Source organism: Lithobates pipiens, unplaced genomic scaffold, assembly GCF_037356315.1.
Source record: "Lithobates pipiens isolate NorthernLeopardFrog02 unplaced genomic scaffold, aLitPip1_a1.2 Scaffold_23, whole genome shotgun sequence".
Classification (NCBI taxonomy): Eukaryota; Metazoa; Chordata; class Amphibia; order Anura; family Ranidae; genus Lithobates; species Lithobates pipiens.
Window position 1 is genome coordinate 10,864,429 of NW_027507785.1, and position 19,923 is coordinate 10,884,351.

The window sequence follows — 19,923 nt, forward strand, 5'->3', positions numbered from 1 at the left end:
GCCAGCCTGTGTCCCGAGAGCCAGCGAGTCAGCCTGTGTCCCGAGAGCCAGCGAGCCAGCCTGTGTCCCGAGAGCCAGCGAGTCAGCCTGTGTTTCGGGAGCATGCCAGCCTGTGTCCCGAGAGTGAGCCAGCCTGTGTCATGAGAGCGAGCGATGTCATGAGAGCGAGCGAGCCAGCTTTTGTCCCGAGAGTGAGCGAGCGAACGAGCCAGCCTGTGTCCCTAGAGACAGCGAGCCAGCCAGCCTGTGTCCCGAGAGCCAGCAAGCGAGCCAGCCTGTGTCCCGAGAGCCAGCGAGCGTGCCAGCCTGTGTCCTGCGAGCGAGCGTGCCAGCCTGTGTCCTGCGAGCGAGCCAGCCAGCCTGTGTCCCGAGAGCCAGCGAGCGAGCCAGCCTGTGTCCCGAGAGCCAGCGAGCGTGCCAGCCTGTGTCCTGCGAGCGAGCGTGCCAGCCTGTGTCCTGCGAGCGAGCGTGCCAGCCTGTGTCCTGCGAGCGTGCCAGCCTGTGTCCTGCGAGCGTGCCAGCCTGTGTCACGAGAGAGAGCGAGCCAGCCTGTGTCCTGAGAGCGAGCCAGCCTGTGTCTCGGGAGCGAGCGAGCCAGCCAGCATTTGTTTCCTGAGAGCGAGCGAGTCAGCCTGTGTTTCGGGAGCATGCCAGCCTGTGTTTCGGGAGCATGCCAGCCTGTGTTTCGGGAGCATGCCAGCCTGTGTCCCGAGAGCGAGCCAGCCTGTGTCCCGAGAGTGAGCCAGCCTGTGTCATGAGAGCGAGCGAGCCAGCCTGTGTCCCGAGAGTGAGCGAGCGAACGAGCCAGCCTGTGTCCCTAGAGCCAGCGAGCGAGCCAGCCTGTGTCCCGAGAGCCAGCGAGCGTGCCAGCCTGTGTCCCGAGAGCCAGCGAGCCAGCCTGTGTCCCGAGAGCCAGCGAGCGAGCCAGCCTGTGTCCCGAGAGCCAGCGAGCGAGCCAGCCTGTGTCCCGAGAGCCAGCGAGCGAGCCAGCCTGTGTCCCGAGAGCCAGCGAGCGAGCCAGCCTGTGTCCCGAGAGCCAGCGAGCGAGCCAGCCTGTGTCCCGAGAGCCAGCGAGCGAGCCAGCCTGTGTCCCGAGAGCCAGCGAGCGAGCCAGCCTGTGTCCTGCGAGCGAGCGTGCCAGCCTGTGTCCTGCGAGCGAGCGTGCCAGCCTGTGTCCTGCGAGCGAGCGTGCCAGCCTGTGTCCTGCGAGCGAGCGTGCCAGCCTGTGTCCTGCGAGCGTGCCAGCCTGTGTCCTGAGAGCGAGCCAGCCTGTGTCTCGGGAGCGAGCGAGCCAGCCAGCATTTGTTTCCTGAGAGCGAGCGAGTCAGCCTGTGTTTCGGGAGCATGCCAGCCTGTGTTTCGGGAGCATGCCAGCCTGTGTTTCGGGAGCATGCCAGCCTGTGTTTCGGGAGCATGCCAGCCTGTGTCCCGAGAGCGAGCCAGCCTGTGTCCCGAGAGTGAGCCAGCCTGTGTCATGAGAGCGAGCGAGCCAGCCTGTGTCCCGAGAGTGAGCGAGCGAACGAGCCAGCCTGTGTCCCTAGAGCCAGCGAGCGAGCCAGCCTGTGTCCCGAGAGCCAGCGAGCGTGCCAGCCTGTGTCCTGCGAGCGAGCGTGCCAGCCTGTGTCCTGCGAGCGAGCGTGCCAGCCTGTGTCCTGCGAGCGAGCGTGCCAGCCTGTGTCCTGCGAGCGTGCCAGCCTGTGTCCTGAGAGCGAGCCAGCCTGTGTCCTGAGAGCGAGCCAGCCTGTGTCCTGAGAGCGAGCCAGCCTGTGTCTCGGGAGCGAGCGAGCCAGCCAGCATTTGTTTCCTGAGAGCGAGCGAGTCAGCCTGTGTTTCGGGAGCATGCCAGCCTGTGTTTCGGGAGCATGCCAGCCTGTGTTTCGGGAGCATGCCAGCCTGTGTTTCGGGAGCATGCCAGCCTGTGTCCCGAGAGCGAGCGAGCCAGCCTGTGTCCCGAGAGCGAGCGAGCCAGCCTGTGTCCCGAGAGCGAGCGAGCCAGCCTGTGTCCCGAGAGCGAGCGAGCCAGCCTGTGTCCCGAGAGCGAGCGAGCCAGCCTGTGTCCCGCGAGCGAGCCAGCCTGTGTCCCGAGATCGAGCGAGCCAGCCTGTATCCCAAGAGCGAGCGAGCGAGCCAGCCTGTATCCCAAGAGCGAGCGAGCGAGCCAGCCTGTGTCCCGTAGAGCGAGCGAGCCAGCCTGTGTCCTGAGAGAGAGCGAGCGAGCCAGCCTGTGTCCCGAGAGCGAGCGAGCCAGCCTGTGTCCTGCGAGCGAGCGTGCCAGCCTGTGTCCTGCGAGCGAGCGTGCCAGCCTGTGTCCTGCGAGCGAGCGTGCCAGCCTGTGTCCTGCGAGCGAGCGTGCCAGCCTGTGTCCTGCGAGCGAGCGTGCCAGCCTGTGCCCTGCGAGCGAGCGTGCCAGCCTGTGTCCTGCGAGCGTGCCAGCCTGTGTCTCGGGAGCGAGCGAGCCAGCCAGCATTTGTTTCCTGAGAGCGAGCGAGTCAGCCTGTGTTTTGAGAGCATGCCAGCCTGTATTTCTGGAGCATGCCAGCCTGTGTCCCGAGAGCGAGCCAGCCTGTGTCCCGAGAGCGAGCCAGCCTGTGTCCCGAGAGCGAGCGAGCCAGCCTGTGTCCCGAGAGCGAGCGAGCCAGCCTGTGTCCCGAGAGCGAGCGAGCCAGCCTGTGTCCCGAGAGCGAGCGAGTCAGCCTGTGTTTCTGGAGCATGCCAGCCTGTGTCGCGAGAGCGTGCATGCCAGCCTGTGTCGCGAGAGCGTGCGTGCCAGGCTGTGTCCCGGGAGCGAGCAAGCCAGAGCGATGTGTGACACTCCTCCAGCAGTGGATGGGATGGTGGGAACCCCTCATAATGGGCACAGCAGGTGTACAGACCCGGGAACTCTGGATGGTAGAAGTGCAATGAGATGAGTGGGTTAGCCAGACACCGCCAGGCAGTAGACCTCCGATATGTAATGAGAAAATACAACCCAAAATGTGTTACACTTCCCTTTTAAATGATGCAATGAATGCGCGATACAAGCGCACATAATAATAGTGTACATGAGTGTGCAAAAATAGTGTAATAAACGTCGTGATCAACAAACTCATCATACAAAAAAGTCTGTATCCAATAAATGTAAGTGTGTCAGCGACGTTTACACCTTAAGGTTAAAAAAACTGGGTTTTTTTTGCTAGAAAATTACTTGGAACCCCCAAACATTATACATTTTTTTTCTAACACCCTAGAGAATAAAATGGCGGTTGTTGCAATACTTTTTGCCACACTGTATTTGCGCAGCGGTCTTACAAGCGCACTTTTTTGGGAAAAAAAAAAAAACACTTTTTGTATGTAAAAAAATAAGATAATGTTACGCCGAGTAAATTGATACCCAACATGTCACGCTTCAAAATTGCGCCCACGCTCGTGGGAATGGCAACAAACTGTTACCTTTTAAAAATCTCCATAGGCGACATTAAAAAAAAATTCTACAGGTTGTATTTTTTGAGTTACAGAGGAGGTCCAGGGCTAGAATTATCGCTCTCGCTCTACCGATCGCGGCGATACCTCACATGTGTGGTTTGAACACCATTTTCATATGCGGGCGCTACTCACGTATGCGTTGGCTTCTGCGCATGAGCTCAGCGAGACGGGGTGTGTTTAAAACATTTTTTTTCTTATTTATTATACCTTTTTATTTTTACACGGATCTGGTAAGGGGCACCGGAGTGGCAGGGGAGGGGGGGGGGCAATCTCCCGCCATCTGCTGATCCCCCTGCTCAGTAGTAACCTCCAGCTCTGCTGATCCCCTGCTCAGTAGTAACGTCCAGCTCTGCTGATCCCTCTGCTCAGTAGTAACGTCCAGCTCTGCTGATCCCCCCTGCTCAGTAGTAACGTCCAGCTCTGCTGATCCCCCCTGCTCAGTAGTAACGTCCAGCTCTGCTGATCCCCCCTGCTCAGTAGTAACGTCCAGCTCTGCTGATCCCTCTGCTCAGTAGTAACGTCCAGCTCTGCTGATCCCCCTGCTCAGTAGTAACGTCCAGCTCTGCTGATCCCTCTGCTCAGTAGTAACGTCCAGCTCTGCTGATCCCCCTGCTCAGTAGTAACCTTCAGCTCTGCTGATCCCCCCTGCCCAGTATTAACCTTCAGCTCTGCTGATCCCCCCCTGCTCAGTAGTAACCTCCAGCTCTGCTGATCCCCCCTGCCCAGTATTAACCTTCAGCTCTGCTGATCCCCCCTGCTCAGTAGTAACCTCCAGCTCTGCTGATCCCCCTGCCCAGTAGTAACGTCCAGCTCTGCTGATCCCCCTGCCCAGTAGTAACGTCCAGCTTTGCTGATCCCCCTGCTCAGTAGTAACCTCCAGCTCTCTTGATTCCCTGCTCAGTAGAAACCTCCAGCTCTCTTGATTCCTGCTCAGTAGTAACCTCCAGCTATGCTGATCCCTCACTCAGTAGTAACCTCCAACTCTGCTGATCTCCCTTCTCAGTATTAACCTCCAGCTCTGCTGATCCCCCGCTCAGTAGTGACCTCTAGTTCTGCTGATCCCCCGCTCAGTAGTGACCTCTAGTTCTGCTGATCCCCCGCTCAGTAGTGACCTCTAGTTCTGCTGATCCCCCGCTCAGTAGTGACCTCTAGCTCTGCTGATCCCTCGCTCAGTAGTAACCTCCAGCTCTGCTGATCCCTCGCTCAGTAGTAACCTCCAGCTCTGCTGATCCCCCTGCTCAGTAGTAACCTCCAGCTCTGCTGATCCCCTGCTCACCTGATCCTCTGGTTTGCTGATCCTCCTCTCTCTCCATGGTCCCTGCTCACTTCCCGCTATATTGTTCCCACACTGCACACCGCGTGTGACATTGCTAGTTTCTCCAGCTCTGGTTCCCCAGCTCTGCTGATCCTCTGCCGCTCGGTCCTGTTTTTCTGGTCCCCGCTAACCTTCCACTATATAGCGTTCCTACGTTACACACCACGTGTGCCATCTCCAAGTTGCTCAGTTTAAGCGCGGACCCCACTCCCCTTCCTACCGCATGTCAGATGTGATGTCTACACCAGACGCTTCCAGAATATATAGCCTTGAACCGGCAGCGACTGCTGATGACCTCTTTCCGTCTCGCTTATTGGTTTCCCAGTGCATCCTGGGATATATTGTACGCGCAATGCTTCCAAAACAAAGTGAAGCTAACGCTGAACGAAAGCTGCAGGTGCGGTTAGCGAGCGTTGTCATAGACTTCTATGGAGGCTTTGAAGCACCAAGAAAGCGGCATGGGGGGGGTGTAGTTTCCGAAGCGAACACAACGCGGGACAGACGCTTTGATTGGCATTCAGAGCTCTTTAAATAAGCGTGTCCAATGCCACAGTTTGAAGCAAGTGTAAATGAGCCCTTAGTGTCTCCACCTCCGCATAAAATCAGCCTCTTACGAGAAGCCTAAAGCCCCCGTACGCACGATCGGACTTTCCGACGGGAAACGTGTGATGACAGACTGTTGGCGGAAAATTCCGTCCGTGCGTACGCTCCATTGGACAATTGCTGTCGGATTTTCCACGGACGAATCTTGGATGGCGGGTTTTAAAATTTTCCGCAGACAAATGTCTGTTGTCGGATATTTTCAGAGCGTTGTGTACACAAGTCCGTCGGACAAAAGTACAAACGCGCATGCTCGGAAGCAAAGGGCGGGCCAGAAGCGGTCGGTCTCGTAAATGAGCGTTCGTAATGGAGAATTGACATTTGTGACGCGGCAAATTATGAAATGTGGAAACGCAGCGCACGATTCTCTTCTTCTTTAATGGGAACTAATTTTCAAAGGCTTTTTATTTTCACGTGATATCAAGAATAATATTATTATTATTTATTTTTTTGTGTTTTTTTTTATTTTATTTTTTTGGGGCAAATTACTACAACGCCATTATCCCGTAGTTTTAAGATCAAAGATACAATTATATATTATAATGTTACATTGTATTTTTTTTTAAATGTAACTGCCCATTTCCAAACTGTCATTTGAAGTAAAACACATAGCCAAGTATTATTCTACACATATTTTTTTTTTTTTTTTTTATTGTGCATTAAAAAAAGAAAACAAATAAAATTAGACATGATATCTGCCAATAAAACTTAACCAAAAAGTGCATTCTATGCATCCAAAAATATATAAAATATACCAAATCAAATCATTATTCAAGCAAAAAAAATAAAAATAAAAGCCTCCTGCTTTGTCAGTTGTGGGTTGTGAGATATAAAAAAAAGGGGGGCTAGAACCTAACTGTGCCGCTTCCGCTGCTTGAATTGGCGTGCGTTCCACCCCCTGGATCTCAGGAACCATGCGTTTCGGATCAAGACGATGTGACCGGAATGCACCCCGACGTACGTTTCGTCGTAATGACGTAGTCAGGAAGGCGTCTCGAAACCCAAACTGCCGATCCTGCCTTCTTGATCTAGGGGTGTCAAGAATGCCAAGAGTTGGTGAAAGCAAGGGGTCCGTCATCCGGAGATAATTCCAAAAATCATCCGCATTATTCTCCTGGAGCTCCCGCAGCAAAGGCATATGACACGATTGTGGGTTTGTGAGATGGAAAAAAAGGGGGCGCTAAAGTAAAATAATAATGACAATAAAGTGCTCTAGTGCTTACTACCGCAGATATCTTACTATTCAGTACATACTGCAATATAAATTAAATACATGAGAGTAATTAACTCAAAAAAAATATACATACAGATATATATATATATATATATATATATATATATATATATATATATATATATATATATATATATATATATATATATATATATATATATATATATATATATATATATATATATATATAAATAAAAGGTAAAAAAAAAGTGTATAATATATATATATATATATATATATTATAAACGGTGAAAATGAAGTAGGAGTAAATCCTGTGTCCCGTCACCGCTTCGGAGGAATGGACAAACGCAGCACCCAGTGAACTACGGTAAGTAGCCTGCTCACCGACTCACCTTGACCCCTTTATTTAAAAAGTAAGGTCAGGTGAAGCTTTAGCAGGTTTAGGGAACTGCCAACCTTGGATGGAGGAACTTCTGCTTAGGTGTACCAGTTATACTGTTTCAATACACGTTTGCTCAGGAAAAAAATATAGAGAGAGCCGGACCATGGCATAATAAAGTTTTTTTATTTAAAATAACATAAAAACAAAAACGGCCAGATGGCCTCTTACTTTAAAAGTGCCAGAACCTCGGCACTAGAGGGGACGAACGGATCAGATGACCCATCGGGTGAGTTGGGACCTAGCTGCGCCGCTTCCGCTGCATGAATTGGTGTGCGTTCCACCCCCTGGATCTCGGGAACCATGCGTTCGGGTTCGAGACGCCTTCCTGACGTCATTACGACGAAACGTACGTCGGGGCGCATTCCGGTCACGTCGCCTTGATCCAAACACATGGTTACCGAGACCCAGGGGGTGGAACGCACGCCAATTCAAGCAGCGGAAGCAGCGCAGCTAGGTTCTAGCGCCCCCCCCCCCCTTTTCATCTCACAACTCACAAAGTCAAGTTTTTGGAGGGGAGTTGCTTATATATTTACTCACCCTTTTATATATTTACTTACATATTTGTAGTCCAAGCGCGGGGTATTCCAAATTATCATTTTTTTTTTCTCATAGGACACAATTGGTCACCATTAATAAAGCAACCAATTTTTGGTCCAAGAACTCCTCCCCCTCCTGTTCCTGGACTGGACTTGGGTCAAAGCAATAACTCCAAGGCCAATAATAAATAACAACTCGTCGTCTCCTCCGATTCCGCAACATGGCTTGTTGACGAGCGGCCGTTCAGAAAATGAACTGAAAAACACGAAATGAAAAGTGCCAACTGGAAATCGCCAATCGGCACTCGCCAATCATCCGCATTATTCTCCTGGAGCTCCCGCAGCAAAGGCATATGACACGATTGTGGGTTTGTGAGATGAAAAAAGGGGGCGCTAAAGTAAAATAATAATGACAATAATTAGCAGAAGGAGCCCAAAGGGTGGCGTGGCCTGACAATTGAACTTCCTCTCTTTTTTTTTTGGCTCGTAGTACGTCTAATACGTCACTACATTCGTGTTTGTTGGCCGACAATTGTGTACAGTTTGTAGGCGAGACAAAATCCAGGCACGCGCCCTTCGGGACAAAAGTCCAAGGTTTTGTCTGCGGAAAATCCGATCGTGCGTACGAACGAGGCTTAAGACCTTTTCAGGTGAGGTCATAAGCACATATGGAACATCCTGAGGATCCACCCCACGAACCACCGTACTCTTAAGGAAATATCACCTCCTCGGCAATATATTTTAACCGCTTCCGGACCAGCTGCCGCCGTTATACGTCGAAACTTTGACTTGGAATACAGGGGGTTATTTCAGCAGATAGCTGCCATAACCCCCCCCCCCCCCCCCCGGTGTTTTCTTTAACGGCGGGTGGTCTGCTTTTCGGATAAAAGTGGTCTCTGCGGCGGATTCACCGCAAGATCACTTTTATCGGCAGGCGGGAGAGGTGCTCCCCTCCCAACCCTGCTACGGTCGTCTCCGCCGCTTACCGGAGGCCGCCGGTAGCAGCAGAGACCATTGCGTCTTTCCCCCTGACAGGCCTGGAGCCGAGCGAGGGAAATATGGCCGCTGTTCGGCTCCATAACATTGGATGACGGAAGCGACATCAAACGTCACTTCCGCCAAATGGTTTTAAAGGGGAATTTTTTTTTTTTTTTATAAAAGATATTTTATTTTATTTTTTTTATTACATTTTAGTGTAAATATGAGATGTGAGGTCTTTTTGACCCCCCCCCCCCCCCTCCCAGATCTCCTATTTAAGAGGACCTGTCATGCTTTTTTTCTATTACATTATTATAAGGGATGTTTACATTCATTGTAATAGAAGTAAAAGTGACACCATTTTTTTTCTAAAAGGAGAATGTAAACATAAAAAATAAAAAGTTAGATTTTATTTACATTTTTTTTTAAAGCGCCCCGACCCGCCAAGCTCGAGCGCAGAAGCGAACGCACATACGTGAGCAGCGCCCGCATATGAAAACGGCGTTCAAAACACACATGTGAGGTATCGCCGCGATCGGCAGAGCCCCGGACCTCCTCTGTAACTTAAAACTGGTAACCTGTAGAAACTGTTAAATGGAGATTTGTAAGGGTCAAAGTTTTGCCGTCATTCCCACGAGCGGGGCGCAATTTTGAAGCGTGACATGTTGGGTATCAATTTACTCGGCGTAACATTATCTTACCATTATTTACTGTTGTCTTATTTTTTTTTTACATCCAAAAAGTGTATTCTTTCCAAAAAAAGTGCGCTTGTAAGACCGCTGCGTGTGGCAAAAAGTATTGCAACAACCGCCATTTTATTCTCTAAGGTGTTAGAAAAAAAATGGATAATTTTTGGGGGTTCTAAGTCATTTTCTAGCAAAAAACAAACAAACTAGAAAATGACACCTATGGAGGTTTTTTAAGGGTCAAAGTTTGCCGCCATTCCCACGAGCGGGGTGCAATTTCGAAGCGTGACATGTTGGGTATCAATTTACTCGACGTAACATCATCTTATCATTATTACCAGTATTTACTGTTGTCTTACAGTTTTTGGATGTAAAAAAAAATAAGACAACAGTAACTGGTAATAATGATAAGATTGTGTTACGCCGAGTAAACTGATACCCAACATGTCACGCTTCAAAATTGTCCCGCTCGTGGGAATGGCGGCAAACTTTGACCCTTTAAAAATCTCCATAGGTGTTATTTTCTAGTTTCTTTTTTGCTAGAAAATGACTTAGAACCCCCAAACATTTATACGTTTTTTTTTTCTAACATCCTAGAGAATAAAATGGCGGTTGTTGCAATACTTTTTTTTCACACGGTATTTGAGCAGCGGTCTTACAAGCGCACTTTTTTTTTAAAAAAATACAGTTTTTGGATGTAAAAAAAAAATATATATATTTTTTCCAAAAAAAAGTGCGCTTGTAAGACCGCTGCTCAAATACAGTGTGAAAAAAAGTATTGCAACAACTGCCATTTTATTCTCTAGGGTGTTAGAAAAAAAAAACGTATAATGTTTGGGGGTTCTAAGTCATTTTCTAGCAAAAAAAAAAACTAGAAAATGACGCCTTTGGAGATTTTTTAAGGGTCAAAGTTTGCCGCCATTCCCACGAGCGGGGCGCAATTTCGAAGCGTGACATGTTGGGTATCAGTTTACTCGGCGTAACATTATCTTATCATTATTACCAGTATTTACTGTTGTGTTGTTTGTTTTACATCCAAAAAAGTGTATTTTTTTTCCATAAAAAGTGCGCTTGTAAGATCGCTGCGCAAATACAGTGTGACAAAAAGTATTGCAACAAGCGCCATTTTATTCTCCAGGGTGTTAGAAAAAAAAAAAAAAACTTATGTTTGGCGTTTCTAAGTAATTTTCTAGCAAAAAAAAATAGAAAATTGCGCCTATGGAGATTTTTAAGGGTCAAAGTTTGCTGCCATTCCACGAGCGGGCGCAATTTTGAAGCGTGACATGTTTGGTATCAATTTACTTGGCATAACATTATCTTTCAAAATATAAAAAAAAAATAAAAAAAAAACGGGCTAACGTTACTATTTTATTTTTTAATTCAAAAAAGTTTATTCCCCCCCCCCCCCAAAACTTGCGTTTGTAAGACCGCTGCACAACTACGGCGTGACCATAAAGTATTACAACGACCACCGTTTTATTCTCTATGGTGTTTGAATGAAAACATTTTTTTTTTTTTTTTTATAATGTTTGGGGGTTCTAAGTCATTTTCGAGCAAGAAAAAAGAAAAAAAATGATTTTAACTTTTGAAAAATAGGCCTTGTCCTTTTTAAGTAGTTAAACCCCATGGAAAAGGGGGAAGGGCAGGCACATGGTGTGATCCGGCAATATAAACATTTTAATACAAAACAAGGATAGGTAAAACAAATAAGCACAGCAGCATGGAAAAACTCTGGAGCGCCTCCCGGCCACATGCGTGATGACGTCGGCCTGGGCGGAGCTTTAATTTTTTTTTTGGAGGTGGTGGAGACACGGATTTTGACACTTTTTATCATACAGTTTGCATGTCTTTTTTATAATTTTTATTTATTTTTTTGCACGCTTATGTATACTGTTATTGTTTGCACTGGTATCATGCATGAATAATTTAAAGGGGAAGTGCAACGCATTTTGGTTAACGGAGGATAGTTCGTGATTTTAGCATTCGCTTTTAGTTTTAATTCACGTATTTTCATTTCGCTGTTTTCACAATGAGCAAACATGACTGCTCCCTGTATGTACGTAATATTACAAGCCGTGATCTGGAAAAAAAATGTATTATTATATAAAACAAAAAGATAAATGTGAAATATTGCAGATACATTCTTATATTCAGCCACAAGATGGCGATATAGGCTCATCTTCCATTATCTCCTTATGACCTAATGGGGGGAAAAAAAAAAAATACAAACACTGAACCCTTATTTACAAGGTGGTGAATGTTCCTTTCACTGAACATCCACTGGTGGTGAATCAGTCCCTGACATTTATACCATGGAGCGGGAAAATTCATCTGCAGTGATTGCTGAATGTCAGTCACTGCTGCTATTATTATTTATTTTTATTTTTTAAATATGTTTCTAGAAATGTTCCTTCTCGTGGCAACTTTGAAGTCACATGACGAGTCGCAGCCCATTGACTTCAATGGCACCCACTCCAACCTGTGTGTCTGAAGGTCACAGAGCGACTGTGAAAAGGTTCCTGCGCTCCGCTGATGAGACTTTAGTGCCGCTTTAATGTCAGGAAGTGTGAAATCGCGATGGAAGTCACACTCCGAAAATCGTACGACTCCGATGGGGACCCTGATGTAAGGGTTACTGTGATGGGGACCCTGAGGTGAAGAGGGACTCTGATGGGGACCCTGATGTAAAGAGGAACACTGATGGGGACCCTGATGTAAAGAGGGACTCTGATGGGGACCCTGATGTAAAGAGGGACTCTGATGGGGACCCTGATGTAAAGGGATATTTGGTTGGGGACCCTGATGTAAAGAGGTACTCTGATGGGCACCCTTATGTATGGGGGACTCCTGATGGGGACTCTGATGTGAAGAGGGAACTCTGATGGGGACCCTGATGTAAAGAGGGACTCTGATAGGGACCCTGATGTAAAGAGGGACTCTGATGGGGACCCTGATGTAAAGGGATATTTGGTTGGGGACCCTGATGTAAAGAGGTACTCTGATGGGCACCCTTATGTATGGGGGACTCCTGATGGGGACTCTGATGTGAAGAGGGACTCTGATGGGTACCCTGATGTAAAGAGGGAACTCTGATGGGGACCCTGATGTAAAGGGATATTTGGTTGGGGACCCTGATGCAAAGAGGGACTCTGATGGGGACTCTGATGTATGGGGGACTCCTGATGGGGGCTCTGATGTGAAGAGGGACTCTGATGGGGACCCTGCTGTAAATAGGGACTCTGATGGGGACCCTGATGTAAAGAGGGACTCTGATGGGGACCCTGATGTAAAGAGGGACTCTGATGGGGACTCTGATGTATGGGGGGACTCCTGATGGGGACTCCGATGTAAAGGGGAACTCTGATGGGGACCCTGATGAAAAAAGGGACTCTGATGGGGACTCTGATGTATGGGGGACCCCTGATGGGGACTCTGATGTGAAGAGGGACTCTGATGTGGACCCTGATGTAAAGAGGGAACTCTGATGGGGATCCTGATGTAAAGGGATATTTGGTTGGGGACCCTGATGCAAAGAGGGACTCTTATGGGGACTCTGATGTATGGGGGACTCCTGATGGGGACTCCGATGTAAAGGGGAACTCTGATGGGGACCCTGATGAAAAAAGGGACTCTGATGGGGACTCTGATGTATGGGGGACTCCTGATGGGGACTCTGATGTGAAGAGGGACTCTGATGTGGACCCTGATGTAAAGAGGGAACTCTGATGGGGATCCTGATGTAAAGGGATATTTGGTTGGGGACCCTGATGCAAAGAGGGACTCTGATGGGGACTCTGATGTATGGGGGACTCCTGATGGGGACTCTGATGTGAAGAGGGACTCTGATGGGGACCCTGCTGTAAATAGGGACTCTGATGGGGACCCTGATGTAAAGAGGGACTCTGATGGGGACTCTGATGTATGGGGGGACTCCTGATGGGGACTCCGATGTAAAGGGGAACTCTGATGGGGACCCTGATGAAAAAAGGGACTCTAATGGGGACTCGGTTGTATGGGGGACTCCTGATGGGGACTCTGATGTGAAGAGGGACCCTGATGGGGACCCTGATCTAAGGGGAACTCTGATGGGGATCCTGATGTAAAGGGGAATTTGGTTGGGGATCCTGATGTAAAGGGGAACTCTGATGGGGACCCTGATCAGTGTTCCCCGTAGATCGGGGTCCCCGTGAGGAGTTCCCCATACATCAGGGTCCCCATCAGAGTCCCCATTTACATCAGAGTCCCCATCAGTGAGTTTCACAAGTGGTCTTCTGGTATGTCGCTGTGCCATTTGGGCTTCATTCACACGAGTGCAACTCCAAAGTCTTGCGATTTTCGGAGTGTGACTTCCATTGCGACTTTATACTTCCTGGCATTCAAGCTGCACTAAAGTCTCATCAGAGGAGCGCAGGAACCTTTCCAGTTGCTGTGACTTTCGGTCACACAGATTGGAGTGGGTGCCATTGAAACCAATGGGCTGCGACTCGTCGTGCGACTTTTGTGCCCAAAGTTGCCACCACAAGGAGCATTTTCTAGGAGCATACTTAAAAAAAAAAAAGGCAGCTACCCTGAAATCCAGAAGTCACTGCAGATGAATCTTCCTGCTGCTGCGTGTTATAAATGTCAGGGACTGATTCACCACCAGTGGATGTTCAGTGAAAGGAACATTCACCGCCTTGTAAATAAGTGTTGAGTGTTTGTATTTCCCCCCCCATTAGGTCATAAGGAGATAATGGAAGATGAACCTATATCGCCATCTTCTGGCTGAATATAAGAATGTATCTGCAATATTTCACATTTATCTTTTTGTTTTATAAAATATTTTTATTTTATTTTTCAGATCACGGCTTGTAATATTAGGTACATACAGGGGGCAGTCATGTTTGCTCATTGCGAAAACAGTGGAAACACTGCGCTAGAAAAACACCAAAATGAAAACGTGAAAAAAAAAACTAAAAGCGAGTGCTAATGCAGAAGCTGCAATCACAAGTCTAATATCTGTATATGAACTATCCTCCAACTGTTAACCAAAATGTGTTGCACTTCCCCTTTAAAAATGATACAATGAATGCATGATACCAGCGCAAATCATAACAGTATACATAAACGTGCAAAAACAAAAAATTATAAAAAGACATGCAAACTGGTATTATAATACACTGATGTATGGGGGACTCCTGATGGGGACTCTGATCTAAGGGGAACTCTGATGGGGACCCTGATGTAAAGAGGGACTCTGATGGGGCCCCTGATGTAAAGAGGGACTCTGATGGGACCCCTGATGTAAATAGGGACTCTGATGGGGACCCTGATGTAAAGAGGGACTCTGATGGGGACCCTGATTTAAAGAGGGACTCTGATGGGGACCCTGATGTAAAGAGGGACTCTGATGGGGACCCTGATGTAAATAGGGACTCTGATGGGGACCCTGATGTAAAGAGGGACTCTGATGGGACCCCTGATGTAAAGAGGGACTCTGATGGGACCCCTGATGTAAAGAGGGACTCTGATGGGACCCCTGATGTAAAGAGGAACTCTGATGGGGACCCTGATGTAAAGAGGGACTCTGATGGGGCCCCTGATGTAAAGAGGGACTCTGATGGGACCCTGATGTAAAGAGGGACTGGGATGTAAAGAGGGACTCTGATGGGGCCCCTGATGTAAAGAGGGACTCTGATGGGGACCCTGATGTAAAGAGGGACTCTGATGGGGACCCTGATGTAAAGAGGGACTCTGATGGGGACCCTGATGTAAAGAGGGACTCTGGTGGGGCCCCTGATGTAAAGAGGGACTCTGATGGGGGCTCTGATGTAAAGGGGGACCCTGATGTAAAGAGGGACTCTGATGGGGACCCTGATTTAAAGAGGGACTCTGATGTAAAGCGGGACTCTGATGGCACCCTGATGTAAAGAGGGACTCTGATGGGGCCCCTGATTTAAGGTGAACTCTGGTTGGGACCCTGATGTATGGGGAACTCCTGACGGGGACCCCAATGTAAGGGGAACTCCTCACGGGGACCCCGATGTAAGGGGAACTCTGATGGGGACCTCGATGTAAGGGGAACTCTGATGGGGACCCTGATGTAAGGGGAACTCTGATGGGGACCCTGATGTAAAGAGGGACTCTGATGGGGACCCTGATGTAAAGAGGGACTCTGATGGGGACCCTGATTTGAGGTGAACTCTGGTTGGGACCCTGATGTAAAGAGGGACTCTGATAGGGACCCTGATGTGAGGGGGACTCTGATGGGGACCCTGATGTAAAGAGGGACTCTGATGTAAAGGAGACTCCTGACGGGGACCCTGATGTAAGGGGGGCTCTGTTGGAGACTGACAAGTTTGGAGACCTCTGTATAATTCTATCAGCCTTACAGTAGATTTCCCCGGAGACTTCTGATCCGCTTATCTATTTTGCCGCCGACTAACCGTTCCTGGCACAAGCCCGGCCATCTGCTGGTCTACAACAGACTTCTTGCTTGTTGGTGAGAGATAACATGACACTGAGGGGTATTTTAGCCGATAAACTTCCTAGAGCGAGGGCAGCAGACGTTGTGCTCTGCTTGGGCTGCCAGCCAAACAACATGCAGGAGTAATGTAAACACCACACAGGGGCCTTGTACGGGGATGTATGTAGTGAGGTCTGCGGAGGGATGTCGGAGTCGCTCACTTGTTTTATCCTCTTCCTCCCGCAGAATATCGGAGATCTCACACACACAGACAATGATTCTTGTCTTCCTCACCTCCATCTCCGTCTATCCAGAATTAGTCGGCTTCACTGCAGGTAAGAGAAGAAGAAGAAGACGATGAAGTGGATGAGCGTCCTGGGGCGTTTTTTTATGTGTGTGTGTGTGTGTGTATGGAATGGGGGGAGGGCTTTTTATTAATTGCTGTGAATGTTCCACTTGGGGGCCGTTCTTCCTACTTCCTGTTCCGGTGGCACAACAGGAAGTGAGGGGGAATCCTGAGCCAAGGCTTGGAATCTCTGTTGGATGCTTCTTGTGTAGCCGACTCCATAGGGAGACATTTGGGCTGTGCGAATTGTCGCTTCTCTCAGGAATGAATTTCTAGCGGTAGTCATGGTGCAGCTTGAACCCACGTAGATAGAGAAAGAGAGAGAGAAGTAATGAACGAGAAGGCTCCCCTGTTTTCCAGATTATTATGATCCCGACTACAAGGGTAAAACGTCCGGCGGGAAGTTGGAGGCAAAGAAAAGCGCAGGAGGCGGGAAGAACTACAACTTGTGGCCGGAGGTAAAAACTGAATGCGCCGAGTGTGATCGCATCGCACTGCTATGTACTAAGACTTCTCAATGTATGTGTTATCGCTCCGCTCTGCTTCTCCCCTGCAGGAGATTTCACCTCACTTCCTGTCCCCGGGTTACAACACTGAAACCAGAACAGGAAGTAAGGAGAGAACTCTCTGCAACGGCACAACAGAGAAGAGGCTCCGACCCCCTAACTCCATGTCTGTTCATCCTCTCCCGATATTTACACAGCTCTGCCGCACAGCACACCTGCAGTGTCGCCTGCTCTTACTGTCTCCGCCTCACTCTGCGACCGGACAGTGAAAGGAGAAGCAGCAGACTGGTGCGTTGTTCTCTTGGACATGTCACTGACCCAAAAAAAATGTGTGCATTCGTTTTTTTGCATATTTTTTTCCGGATATTCGGAAATCCGAAAATTCTAATTTTCGGATTTTCGAATTTCCAAAAAAAGAAAAAAAAAACGAATGAAACCAAAATGAGTAAAAGTAGTAATAATAATAATACCCATGATTGTCTCACGGGAAAGGAGAGCGGGGAGATGCCGTTGTAAACAGCATCTCCCTGTTCTGCCTAGCAACAAGTGACACTGATCTCTTCTTCCTGTGATTGGAGCAGAGATCAGTGTTCACTAGCACAAAGCCATGCCCCCTAGGACACACTTAACCCCTACACTGCCACCCACTGGTTAACCCCTTCACTGCCAGTGTCATTTACACAGGAATCACTGCATTTATATAGCACTGATTGCTGTATAAATGACAATGGTCCCAAAAATGTGTCAAAAATGTCCGATGTGTCCGCCATAATGTCACAGTCACGATAAAAATCGCTGATCGCCGCCATTACTAGTAAAAAAATAAATAAATAATTTATAAAAATTCCATAAAACTATCCCCTATTTTGTAAACGCTATAAATTTTGTGCAAACCAATCAATAAACGCTTATTGCGATTCTTTTTTTTATACCAAAAATATAAACATGTAGCAGAATACGTATCGGCCTAAACGGAGAAAAAAAAAAGTTTTTTTATATATTTTTGGGGATATTTATTATAGCAAAAAGTAAAAAAGAATGCGTTTTTTTTCAAAATTGGCGCTCTTTTTTGTTTATAGCGCAAAAAATAAAAACCGCAGAGGTGATCAAATATCACCTCTATTTGATGTATAAGAAAGCTCTATTTGTGGGAAAAAAAGGATGTCAATTTTGTTTGGGAGCCACGTCGCACAACCGCACAATTGTCAGTTAAAGCGACGCAGTGCAGAATCGCAAAAAGTGGTCTGGTCTTTGGCCTGCAAAATGGTCCGGGGGGCTGAAAGTGGCTAATAATAAAACCTTTTAATTATTTATTATTAATTTGTTCCATTCTATTTGTTTAGATGCAGCATTCAGTATTTCAGATAATTCGTAACTTTGCATTCGTTACGTTCACTAACAGCCAAAATTTGAAAAGAAATTCCAATACCTATAATTTAATAGTTATTATTTGTTAGTTATTTTGAATTTTACTGCTTTTTTTTCAGATTTTTCGAATTTCCGAATTTCGAAATCTTCCGAATTTCCCGAATCTTATTGTCTCCACCTCACTTTGTGACCGTACAGGGAAAGGAGAAGCAGCAGACTGATGCGTTGGTCTCTAGACATGTGCGCTGACGAAAAGATAATTTGTTCATTTTGATTTCATTCTTTTTTTGCTTTTTTGGGAAATTCAAAAATCCGAAAATTTCGGAAATTTGAAAATCGAAATTTTCGGATTTCCGAATATCCCAAAAAAAAAGCAAAAAAATTTATGAAACGAAAATAAACATTTTTTTTTGGTCAGTGCACATGTCTAGAGACCAACGCATCAGTCAGCTGCTTCTCCTGTCACTGTCACAAAGTGAGGTGGAGACAATAAGATTTGGAAACTCAGAAATTCGGAAATTCAAAAATTCGAAAATTGGAAAAAAATAAAAATCAATAAAATTAAAATAATAGCCAACTAATAATAACTATTAAATTATAGGTATTGGAATTTCCTTTCAAATTTGGCTGTTTTGTGAACGTAACAAATACGAATTTATCCAAAGTTACGAATTATCTGAAATAACGAATGCCGCATCTAAACAAATGGAACGTAACGGTCTAATAATAATAAATAATAATTAAAAAAAACTTTTTATTATTAATTTGTTCCATTACATTTGTTTAGATGCGGCATTCGTTATTTCAGATAATTCGTAACTTCAGATAAATTCGCATTCGTTACGTTCACTAACAGCCAAATTGGAAAAGAAATTCCAATACCTATAATTTAATAGTTAGTTATTATTTGTTAGTTATTATTTTGAATTTTACTGTTTTTTTTTTTTCTTTCTTTTTTTCAGATTTTTCGAATTTCCGAATTCCGAAATCTTCCGAATTTCCCGAATCTTATTGTCTCCACCTCACTTTGTGACCGGACAGTGAAAGGAGAAGCATCAGACTGATGCGTTGGTCTCTAGACATGTGCACTGACCAAAAAAAAAGTGTTCATTTTGGTTCCATTCTTTTTTTTTTTTGCTTTTATTTTGGAAATTCAAAAATTTCGGAAATTTGAAAATCGGAATTTTCGGATTTCCGAATATCCCCCAAAAAACGAATGACACAAAAATGAACACATTTTTTTTTTTTTTGTCAGTGCATATGTCTAGAGACCAACACATCAGTCAGCTGCTTCTCCTGTCACTGTCCGGTCACAAAGTGAGATGGAGACAATAAGATTCGGGAAATTTGGAAGATTTCGGAAATGTGAAAATCTGAAAAAAAATGAAAAATCAGTAAAATTCGAAATAATAACTAACTAATAATAACTATTAAATTATAGGTATTGGAATTTCCTTTCAAATTTGTCTGTTTGTGAATGTAACGAATACACATTTATCCGAAGTTACAAATTATCCGAAATAACGAATGCCGCATCTGAACAAATGGAATGTAACAAATTAATAATAATAAATAATAATAAAAACGTTTTATTATTGTTAATTTGTTCCGTTTGTTTAGATGCAACATTCGTTATTTCGGATAATTTGTAACTTCAGATAAATTCGTTACTTTCACTAAAGGAAATTCCAATATCTATAATTTAATTGTTATTATTAGTTTAGTTATTCTTTCGAACTTTTGATCATAACGAATGACTCGACAAACGAAAAAACAACCGAAAAACCAAATGAAACTAAAACAAATTTTTCGACAGTGCACATGTCTAAGTGAGATGGTCTTGATCAAGCAGACCACCCCACCCCTGAGGTGTAATGGCCCGTATTATGCCTTCGAGGGGTGGGGCAGTCTGCCTGATCATGTGACCACTGTGATTGGCTGCCACATTTTATCATTTGATCGGGAGCCAGCGTGTCAATCGATACTAAAGACCAGGAGTTGTCTTTGACCGCTCCGGTCACTGTGCTGAAAGCATGCCATTGCT

At 46.5% G+C, this 19,923-nt stretch overlaps 1 protein-coding gene across 1 annotated transcript in view; it reads left to right on the top strand.

Moving 5' to 3' along the window:
- Window positions 1–19,923, top strand: part of LOC143927193 (ecto-ADP-ribosyltransferase 5-like) — a 38,408-nt gene that overhangs the window by 702 nt on the left and 17,783 nt on the right. Inside the window, exons 2-3 of the mRNA XM_077451169.1 lie at window positions 15,906–15,994; window positions 16,366–16,463. Coding sequence (XP_077307295.1) covers window positions 15,934–15,994; window positions 16,366–16,463 — 159 coding nt within the window. The 5' untranslated portion in view covers window positions 15,906–15,933. The remainder of the gene's footprint in view (window positions 1–15,905; window positions 15,995–16,365; window positions 16,464–19,923) is intronic.